At 41.6% G+C, this 11626-nt stretch overlaps 1 protein-coding gene across 6 annotated transcripts in view; it reads right to left on the bottom strand.

The window, feature by feature from the left end:
- Positions 1-630: 630 nt before the first annotated feature.
- The window catches only part of ptgr2 (prostaglandin reductase 2), a 58024-nt gene continuing 47028 nt past the window's right edge, over positions 631-11626 (bottom strand). For all 6 annotated transcript variants that reach the window (XM_055640887.1, XM_055640883.1, XM_055640884.1 and 3 more), the window contains 5 exons: positions 8254-8463; positions 6658-6779; positions 6309-6396; positions 4395-4434; positions 631-862 (listed from right to left, as the gene is read on the bottom strand). In XM_055640887.1, the coding sequence (XP_055496862.1) occupies positions 795-862; positions 4395-4434; positions 6309-6396; positions 6658-6779; positions 8254-8463 (528 nt within the window). In that variant the 3' untranslated portion in view covers positions 631-794. The remainder of the gene's footprint in view (positions 863-4394; positions 4435-6308; positions 6397-6657; positions 6780-8253; positions 8464-11626) is intronic.

Raw genomic sequence — 11626 nt, 5'->3', positions numbered from 1 at the left:
GGAACGGACAGTGATAACATGCGGCTGGGTGAGATTGATTTCCAGAAACCACAACTCTTCAGATCTTTAGCACTGCAGCTTCCATGACATTCAATCCCATTGCCTTTTCTTGATGTCATGCAGCATGAATCAAACCAGCTGTGATGGAAGGTGCTCAATGGGAAGTTGGGATGAATCATTCCTTCAGCCTTGTCTTCAGAACACACAAGCAGAGTGCTGCTCTTTTTAAAGATAGGCATATTCATGTTCTTCCATCGGCTGTTGATTGGCCAAACTTTGCAATGCACCATTCAGCACTAGATGAAGCAGATTGCCAAGCTTTGATCTGAACAACGTTGTAAAATTACTTAACTGTTTATACATACGTAGCCCTGTACTGCAGCTTCACCAGGCTGGCATCTCACCTTTAGAACTGCTCTTGACTTGTTCGTCTGCATTCCTCATTGAACCAGGGTTGATCATCTGGTGTGTTATGGTAAAGCAAAGCTACAGCAGGCCATAAGATTGTTGATTGTGGAAGTATACATTGACCCTGCTTTGTTCACCTAATATTAAGCTAACAGATATGTAGTCCATAAGACTTTTCACATTTATAGAACCACACAACTTAAGTGAAAGATATCCTCTGCATGAAGATTATAGGAATTTTATTTAGAATTAAATGTTTTATACAACACGCATCAGAACAGCAAATCTGATCCAGGTACATGATAGATTAGTTTAATATATTTAAAATGAATGCCTCAATAAGTGTTTCTTCAGTTCCTCTTCGGGAGAAAGGGTAGTTTGCCTCATTACCCCTCAGAGACTACGACAAGCTGTTTCCCGATGTTGCCCCCTTTCATCAGTGACTCAAAGGCGGCTGCAAGAGAAGAATTGTGACCTTTAAAAAGAACCATCGTGGGAATAAATGGAGAACAATTCCCATATTTTTTTCCAATAACACAATTTGCAATTCCACAATGTTTCTGATTCTTCATAGTTTCCATGGCATGCTGGTGCAGTATTTGCAATGTAGCTTGAATAGAAGCAGTAAAAAGGAACTCGAGTTGTATTAGAAGCTGGAGAATACATGATTATGTCTAGACAAAGAAAGCTAACTTAGGAGAGTGTGTAACAAAGGTTCATCAGAATGCTGCACCCGCTGAGTTTCTCCAGCACTTTTGTCAACTAAACTAGGTACTAGTTACTGGGTACTCGTACCTAAAATAGACAGACAAAGTGCTCGAGCAACACAGCAGGTCAGGCAGCATCTCTGAAGAAAACGGATGAATGACATTTCACAATATCACCCATCCTTTTTTTCCCAGTGATACTGCCTGACCCGCTGAGTTACTCCAACACTTTGTGTCTATCTTCAGTATAAACCACTAGGCTGTGGGCCGAGGTGCTTTTTCATTTAGGTTTGTGACCCAAATCACGGAACTAACTGAATTTTTAACATAGTGTAAAAATATTAAAGAAATCATACCCGAAACTCGTCAAGAACAAAACCTGCACATATGTTTAAAGTATGTGAAAATCCTCCAATTTTCCGAGTAGTAATTGTCCAATCAATGCACGTTTGACATTGCGTCGGACACCGATTGACCAACCACGCGCTTTTTTTCATGGTAGCTAGGCAGCGAGCACTCTGGGATCATGACTGCTTCCTAATAACATCAAAAAAATAACAAGTATTCGAAAGAATAAAGGTATTGCTAACCTTGCTGATAAATTTATTTTACAATTGATTTCTCTTTGTAAAGTTATGATGTGAACTATTAAATAAAAATTATAACTAAAAATGGAGAGCTAGGGTCAGTCTGTCGGGTCAGTCGATCAGTCTGTTGGGTCAGGCTATCGGTAGGCCGGTGGATGCTGTGAAGGATCCGTCGGGCTTTGGGTAGGCCAGTGAGTGCTGTGACGGGTCGGTCGGGCTGTCGGTAGGCCGGTGTTGCACTGAGCAAGCGGGCAGACTAACGGAGCCGGCGCTATGGGGGTGCTGAAGACGGCCCGGGCGGAGCACAGGGTAGTGCTGCTCTCCACCATCATCACCGTGATGATCCAGAAGGGCATGCTGGCCGAGGTGGACGCGCTGAGCGGCCACACTTACGGAGCCCGCAACCGGTCCCAAAGCGGCTCCAGCTCCAGCCGTGGGCAGCTCTAGAAGGGGGGTGAGTTAGGGTTACCTTTCCCCCAGCCTGGCACTGCCCCAGTCCCACTACTGCCGTGACCCCCCCGCTCTGCACACTGGCAGTCAGTAAAAGGGGGAAACCACAGGAACTGCCCTCACCCATTAATTAGGCGGGTTCAGGAGCCGGACCTCTGCGGCAGTCTCACTCATAATTATATTCATTATATTATTTTTAGATAATATAATTATATTCATATTCACGTCATATATATGGTATAATAATATGTGGTTAAATAGACAGCAGCACGGAATTAGGCTCCCCATGGAGTAATATGAGCATTGAACACTAGATGGCACTTACTTTTTCAATCTCATTTTCTAATTAGCTTAATTAATGTGCAACTTTTGGCACTGAAGATTTATGACTTCCTTCTCAATTATATTTTATCTAAATCTGTGCAAAATTTCAAGTAGTTCCCAGACAGGGGTCACGCGAGTTAAATTTCCAGACACATTTTCGATGCTCGGCCCACAGCCTACACCATCTGCAGTTCCATCCTACAGATTTGTACCTAAACTCGGTATTCTGCTCTGGTGAACAGCATGAACAGGCAAAGTGCTCAACTGGGTCACGATTGACCAGCGAAAATGGATTGGGAGGAAGCTTTTCAACAAATGCTTTTCATTCCATGTTTTTTCTCCTTAATTGTTAAATCCAGCTTCCCTATGAATGGATCTCTGCTTTTCATCTCAAATCAATCTACATGATAAAAAGTTGCATCGTTTCTCCTAAATTTCTAATTGTAATTGGAAATGACTATATTGCCTTTAAGACCCACAGTTCTGGATTCCACGTGTGGAAACCTCTTTTCCTCATCCATGCTTGCAAATTCTTTCATAATCTCAAGAACTTCAGGGAAGTTTCCCTCAGCCAATTTATTTGGGAGAAGTGCTCCAGCGTGATACACCCTCCCGAAAGTAGAATCAATGTGATACAACAATCCTCCTTGTAAACTATAAAATAATTATTTGTTATATCTTCACCACCATTTGTAATGCAGAAACCCAGAGCAGTGCATGGTCATCGTCTTTTCATTCAGCTGGCTCAAGGATTAAAAGATGACTTGCTTCCACTCTAGTTCTGTGGGTTCTAAGGTGATTGATGAGGCCTATGTAGGAACATAGAGTTTTCCAACAGAAGGAAGAGGAGGTGCTTAGGTGAAGCAAGCTGTTTGTGAGGTGTGTGCTATTTCTATTGATTATGCCGAGCTTTTGTGTGCTCCTGATGCATGCACGAGATTTAGCCCCTTTCCATATGCTCCTTCCCTGAGTAGTCATGGGCCAGGTATTTCCAATGGTGATATTACATTTCAAGGAGACGGACTAGAAAGCTTTTCAATGCTTTGACTTGTCTGCTATAGATAGACCAGATCTCAGAAACATATAGAAGGCGTTGAATATTGCTGACAGTAGGATGAGTTAAGCAGAGTATAATCAACAACCATTTTCTGAAATTGACCAAAAGCTGTGCTGATGAATACAAGCGATGACGAATTTCACCACTGATGCCTGCCTTTGCTGATAGGTGGCTTCCAAGGGATAAGTGATCCATATTTTCCAGCTGTTCCAACTATGATCTCACCAAGGTTCAATTTAATGTTCCATTGCTGAATATTGCTACCAGAATAGAGCTCCAGTATATGCTTGCACTTGTGGCTTTACTAACTCATCACCTATTTTAATTCATTTATGGATCCATAATGCTAGATTCCTAATAAGATGCAGCACCTTTTATACAATGGAGATTTATCAATTACTTGCCCTGTTGAATGTTGATATCCCTTTATTTTATTAGTGTATGCAAGTTAACCACAGCAGTTTGTGATGTTTTGAAAATACATTCCCGATTCCACAATCCCAGTAACAACGGTCTCGGTGGTAATCTTCCTGCAATTCACTTCCTACCTTTTCCTAGTGCGACAAACTATTCTGAATCCTTTGAGTTCTAAACAGCTTCCATTCTGGTACTTGTTAACAATTTAATCTTAGTTGTGAATCTATTGCAATGTCAATAATGACATGTAATGTCAGTGTCAATGCTTTTGAAAATCTAAGAACGATTCAAATTGGTCTCATATGAGGGACAGCTTTGGACACCTGCTCTTATTATAAACCCACTGTTCTTTTTACCAAGGCATGGCATATAGGAATCAATTAAAAGGGAAAGTGTGGAAAGGAACAATTAACAAATGGTGGCATGAAGCTGACCACTTCTTACCTCCAATATTTTCCAATCCCTTCACCATTGTCTCACGAACCTGCAGGGACAGAAGCATTGGTGAGAATTGCAAATATATATGTTTGCATACCTGCTACCCACAATCACCTTGGAGCAGCACATGTCCACCCACACAAAGTAATTCCAGAGAAAATAGTTTTTTTTACCCCATGCCTATTCCCCTTCTTGCCCCCCACCAAAGTTTCTATCACAGCATTAACATTTATTTTCCAGCTTGGAAGCATCCTTTTAATAATTCTGCACTGCTGATGCACAGGTATGGCTCAGTTTGCTATAGGAGTACAGCCAACCCCATCAAACAGTCTATCCCACCATGTCCATGGAGTTAATTTGTAATTTATTTTCAGGGTTTATCGAGAAAAAAAATTATTTAATTACCAACTAAACCAAGAACAGCTTAATGTAGACTCAAAAGCTGCAAGTGACTGGTAGAGCTGTTGCTTCACAACTCCAGTAAATCAGGTTTAATCTTTACCTTTGGTGTTGGCTGTGGGAATTTTGCACATTCACCATGTGGCCATTCGGGCCCCCCAGTGATCTAGATTAATTGCATGTTGGTGGGCCAAAGGTCCTGTTTTTGTGTTCTCTCAATGACTGAACATTGCAGCTTCTAGCCTGCCTGTCAAATTTTCATTTCTCTGAAACTAAACACCGCAGGTGATGAAAACCAAAACACACAAAATGCCTGATGAAGGATGTTAACTTTCTTCATTAACTGGTTTTCTTTCTACAGATACTGCTGTTTTTCCAGAATTTAATGTGTTTGAAAGTTTCATTTTGTATGGTGACACAAGACAAATTGGCCCTCTAGTTGGGGTGTCCCGTCCTCATTTTTCTCATTACTTTCTAACTTCTGAGCCACATCCTTATTGATTCCCATTTCAGTAACTCAGCTAGTAATCCAGTAAAACTTTCTGCCACAAAGAGTTTATTTAATTTCCTATCCAAAGTTCTCCCATTACACAACTCTAACTGCTGGTAACGTCTGAAAACTGTATACCGTCAGCTACAAGCTAATCTGCCAGATTCTGTCAAGCAAGATCATAAACTTAGAAAAAGTGAATTTGATAGAATGAATCCCACCTGCATCCATGTCACATTCATGAACAGAACAAAATTAATCAGCTACCAGCAGCAGTGGCTGCAAGAAGCACCATAGCAAATTTAAGGTGTCAGTTTACAAATAGCCCAAATACCTGGTTGTGTTTTGGATAGTTTGGGTATGTTTTTGTTGGAGCAGAGAAAGCCAATTTGACAGAATTAGGGACATAGCAAAGACATGTATGACCAATGTATTGAATCAAGTAAAGTAGCAAGAAATTTAGAGGGAATCTGAAAAAGTATTTTTCTACCCAAAGCGTTGTTAAAATCTGGAACACATTGTCAGAGGGCATTTTTCAAACAAAATATGTGAAACATGGCATACAAGGCTACGGATCAAATGCTGGAAAATACGATTAGCATGCTTTGGTACAAATAAGTTAGCATGGACGCAGTGTGCTGAAGAGATTATTTCTGTATTGTATGACACCATTAGGGCAACAGATACCGCATTTCTTAGAGCCCAAGTCCCCAACTGTATGCCACTGCAGAGATTTCATACTTACAACAACAAATTAGCTCATTCTCTTGAAGTCTCAGCTACAGAAATAAATTTCTCCCTAATCTCCCAATAAAACGTGCATGATTTTTGCAGAAAATGCAGTGAATGCAAAATAATTCACAACACTAATTAGGTGTGACGTCAATCTCTGTCACCAATAACAGAGGGGTCTTGTGTGTGATCAACAGAAGTCATTCAATCTGACCCAAGATTTGTGGCAGCATCATTTGACTTTTTTTTTTAAATGTCAAGAATGTGCAAAGCAGTAAGAACACAGCATGGGACAGTACCTTCAGTTTTCCCTCCTTCAGCCACTGGCTCAACTGGACCAGGCCCATAGCATGTTTGTCCGAATAATTTATCACCACGAATCTCTCTCTGTTAAAGATTAAGTGGTAGAAAGAGGATGAGCAACAATAGGCCTGGCACAAACATCACAGCTTAGAATAGTTTTCTGGAACATTAAATGGAGCACAATAGATGCCTAACTGAAAATTAATTGCTGGTCTCTCAAGAATGGTCTCTCACTGTAGCAACTTCCCAAAGATGCCCAAAGGCCATGTCGTTTCATGCCGTCTATCCATTTACAAAGCAAACACTTATTTTTTACTGTAAACAGAGCAAGAATCATTTATCTACCTTGTGATATTTCTTTCCTTTAGGGTAGCCTCAGTTTGTGCTGGAAGTGGAGGGGGGTAAGGCACGTCTTTGTTGTACATGGAGATTTGTCCACATAGAATAACATGGCTGTTCTTTTTCATCTAGGTTAAACAGAAACATTGTCAAATATAAACATCTTTCAAATTACATTGCCTTGAGCTTAAAAGAAAAGTTAGAAAAGTACAGATATTCAATGAGAAGAGCAGAATAAAATTAGAGCTATCCCCCCACAAAACGATAATCAAAATCCATAATCATAATCGTAATTTATTAGCCAAGTATGTTTTGCAACATACGAGGAATTTGGTTTGCCATACAGTCATACCAAAAAAGCAACAAGACACACAGCTACATAAAAAAATGACATAAACATCCACCACAGCGGCTCCTCCCCTTTCCCCACTGTGATGGAAGCCAATGAAGTCTTATCTTTCTTCCTTTTCTTCCACGGTCGCGGGAGTCAAACCATCCGCAGCCGGAGATCAAGATCCCACGTCAGGGCGGTCTAAGCTCCTGCATCAGGACGGTCGAAACTCCTGCGGCTTGGAGTTCCCGAAATTGGTTCCTAACCAGGGATCGTGAGCTTCATGATGTTAAAAGTCCGCAGCTCCCACAGGTTAGATCATCAAAGGCCGACCCCTGGCAAAGGGATCGCCCGCTCCTTAAAATCCACAGGCTCCGCGGTTTTGGAGCTCTAGAAGTTCCAAACAAGAGGCGGCCAACCACGATGTTAGGCCGCAATGCAGACAGAGAACTATGATACGGAAAAACTTTGCATGTCAAGGAAAGAGATTTTTAAATAATTCCCCCTGCCCCCACCAATACAAATACTAAAGATAAGCTAAAACATACATTTTACAACAAACGATAAACACAAAGAATGAAAAAGATGAAGACAGACCATTGGCGAGGCAGCCATCGTGTAGTTGGGAGACAATTGAAATTTAAAACTAAAGTTGATTTTGTGACTAAAGGTATACAAGGATAACATAATGATAAGACAGACAGACTCACCCCCCCCCCCCCCTGGTCTATAACATTTCCCAGGGCGTTACTGTACACTATGAAGGTCCTACCATAGTTTGACCTCACAATGCAACACCTCACACTTATCTGAATTAAGCTCCATTTAACATAGAAACATAGAAAATAGGTGCAGGAGTAGGCCATTCGGCCCTTCGAGCCTGCACCGCCATTCAATATGATCATGGCTGATCATCCAACTCAGTAAATTAATTGCTGGTCGTAGGCAAATGAGATTACTCAACTCATTTGCCTACTTGATCAACATCCTGCTTTAATTATTTAAAGCCCAATTAGACAGTGAAAATGGTTATAATGTTTTGTGTTTATCATCTACGGAGGTTTATGGCAATAGTTTGTTTACAAGAGAAAAAGGCACCCAATTGGTCAGCAGTCATTCTAAGGATTAAACCACCCCCTCTCCTTTTTGCTACGGGAGTGGTTTTGTGTCAGTTGGTTAAGGGCAGGAAATAATATTTTATTGTTCTTGTATGGGGAAGCTGCTGAAATTAGAAGAATATTAGATACTTTGCTAATTTTTTCAATCCTTACCTGACTAATGACAACCTCACTGATTTGCCCACCAACATTGTCGAAGTAACTATCCACTCCATCTGGACAGTATTCCAGTAGCTTCTCTGCGACATTATCTTTCTTGTAATTAACAGCGGCATCAAAACCCATCTCGTGGACCAAAACTTGACACTTTTCATCTGTGCCACAGATCCCAACCACTCTGGAGCATCCTTCGAGACGAGCAATCTGTTGACACAGTTATAATTTCAGGTATTGTGTTGCATAACCTGCTGCCATAAAATGTTAGAGAAAAAATGACTTGAAAACGTCTTATTCCCAAATAGGATACAATCATAGAATTTGTGTTAAAGCACAAAATTACATTACCAGGACACCATCTGTGCCACTTTGTACAAGTAATAATCACAACAATGAGATCATTTGGTCAACTCCAGGAGTGAAAGGAATGTATACATTTTCGTAAGTATTAATGACATGATCTTGGATATTAGAACATATTTTTGACATTAGGAAATGTAGATCCATGAATGGAACAAGCAGTAGCAATGGACTTTGAAGTTCGGTTGATGGATTGGGCAGTTACACGGCAGAGTAGAATAGTACATCTAAAGATCACAGTGATATTGCTTTCACTGAACGGCAGACGTAAAATGGACCTAATGCTGATTATTCCATGAAAACACATCTGGATGATTTAAGGACACTGGCAGGCAGCTGGGTCCATGCTACTGAATGCCTCTCTCAATTTAACCTCCATAATTAAAGCTCTTCAATGTTTTGCTGGAATAAAGTGCAAGACCTCAACAGAATGACTCTGAAATACTCCATTGATGAAAGGCTCAATGAATGAATGGCCCAAAGATACTTTAGAAGTGCTTTACAATCAGAGAACAGAGAGGGCAATATTCCACCACTCACCCATACCCCCAACTGCTCAGGCGCAGCTCATTTCCCCTCATCCTCAACACTCCTTCCCTCTCCTCTTCACCGTCCCTCTTCTCTCCCCATCACTTCCTCCCCTCTTCTACTCCCTCCTTCACCTCTCCCTCCCTCTTCTTTCCTCTACCCTCAGTCACTCCTCACCCTCAGACACTGCCTACTCTCAGTCACTGCCTCCCACCCTCCATAACTCCTCTCCCCTCCCTACCCCCTTGACCCGTTGGGCCCCGTTTCCCCAACGCAATATTCCACCACTCACCCGTTCTCTCAATGCAACCTGTTTCCACCACTCACCCGTTCCCCCAACGCATCCCATTCCCCCAACGCAATCAATCCTTTCCACGTGGGGGGGCAAAAATCTCACTCTCTCCTTACAGCCCTTGAAGCTGCTGATCCCATTGTCTCTGTCACTGTGTGTGTGTGTGTGTGTGTGTGTGTGTGTGTGTGTGTGTGTGTGTGTGTGTGATTGTATTTTCGCCAAAAGGGTATGCAATTGTGCGAAAATGTTTGCAGAATCTTACTCAGCTTTTTCCCGTCGTCGGTGATAACTTTCCTTCAGATTTGATGTTATATTTCACAAGTTATTCATATTTAAAGTTAAAAAAAAAAGCCAACTTTGAAAATAACTGCCTTTGAGGGCGACTCTTCCAGCAGCTTGCAGTGATGATGTCACAATGGCATCTCACAGTCGTCCAATCACAATGGGATCTCATTTACACAAGCTGCCGTGAAGATTCCGAAAACAGAAAATGACATCACAATCTGATCTCCAATGCCAATACACAAACTATGAGTGTTTTTACTCTGTTGTAAGGAGAGGGAAATAGTGGGGGAGAATTAAAAGTTTTAAAGTGACATTTAAAAATTGGATTTCTTCAAATCTGCACTGGTAGTTAGGCAGTTATGATGTCACAATGCCCTACCGGCTACAATGCTTCTATCCCAGAACACCGAGTCCTTCACAGCCAATGTCCGTCAGGGAAAGAATTTGCCAGCCTAACCCAGCACAGCAAAGTTTAATGATTAGAATAATAAAAGATGGCCTTATCGGTGGCACCTACATCACATTAAATCTTAGTGCAATTGCATTTTTTGTTTTAAGTTTAAAATGAGGGAGGGGATTATTGCGTTGGTGAACGGGTTGCATTGGGGAAATGGGTACTTCACAATGGAATCTCATTTAGCAGCAAATCTGGGGGGGTGGGGTGGGGGGTTAGTGTGCGTGTGTGTGTGTGTGTGTGGAATATTGCGTTCGGGGACCAGCCTTCCTGTGTGACACTGCACGCTGGGGGACGGGGCTAAACGGGTCCCACTTGGTCTTATCTCCTTTAAACTTTGCCCCTCTCACTTTAAAGCTATAACCCCTAATCTTTGATATTTCTACCCGAGGTAAAGATTCTGAAGATAGACACAAAGTGCAGGAGTAATTCAGCAGGTCAAACAGCATCTCTGGTGGAAAAGGATGGGTGACTTTTTGGGTCGGGACCCTTCTTCAGACTGGCTGTCTTCAAAAAGATCCTGACTGTTTACAATGCCTGTGACTCTCAATTTTATTTAGTTCTATCATCAGATCTTCCCTCAACCGCTTCTGTTCCAGAAAAAACAATCCAAGTTTATCCAACCTCTCCATACAGCCTATCCCCTATAAATGCATGCAGCTTTCCTCAATGTCAGCAACTCCACCAATTTTGATGTCATCTCCAACTGTACTAACCAACCCATCCACATACGTACACACACACACACACATAAATAAAGACAAGCATACATGCATATCCCTGCTGAACTTCACAGGCCTCAGACCTCCACCCAGAATAAAATCCTTCTATAATAAGCAAGTTCTGAATCCAAATAACCATGTCACCATGGATGCTGTGCATCTTAATCTTTTGGATTAGCCTACTATGAGGGACTTTATCAAATCTTACTAAAATCTATGTAGTCAATGTCCACTGCCCAACCTTCAACCAGGTCCTTCATTGCATCTCAGAAAGTTTGGCTCAAGTTTGTAAAACATGATCCATCTTGGACAGTCATGCTGACTGCCTCTAATTAGCCCATTCTCTTACAAATGTGAATAAATTATATCGTGAAGAATCCTCTCCAATAGCTTCACGGTCGTTGATGTTTAGCTCACCGGCCTGGATTATTTCTACTGTCTTTCTTAAACAAATAGGAACAACACTAGTTATTCTCCAGTCTTCTGGAAACTTGCCTGTGGCTAGAGCAGATACAAAGATCTTCCCCAAGTATAAATGTCCTCCTTTATCGTTGAATGGTCTTGCCCTTACCTTGCCATCCTTATCCTTCCTGGAACATGTCAGTCCTGAACCCTGATCAGCTGGTCTTTAAACAATCCTACATGTCAAATATGGACTTACCCAATAACAACTGCTCCCAGTTTACTCTCCCTAGCTCCTGCCTAATAATGCTGTAATCTGCCTTCACT

Source organism: Leucoraja erinacea, chromosome 9, assembly GCF_028641065.1.
Source record: "Leucoraja erinacea ecotype New England chromosome 9, Leri_hhj_1, whole genome shotgun sequence".
Classification (NCBI taxonomy): domain Eukaryota; kingdom Metazoa; phylum Chordata; class Chondrichthyes; order Rajiformes; family Rajidae; genus Leucoraja; species Leucoraja erinaceus.
The sequence above is the reverse complement of the archived record's forward strand: the minus strand, read 5'-3'. Positions and strand labels throughout refer to the sequence as shown.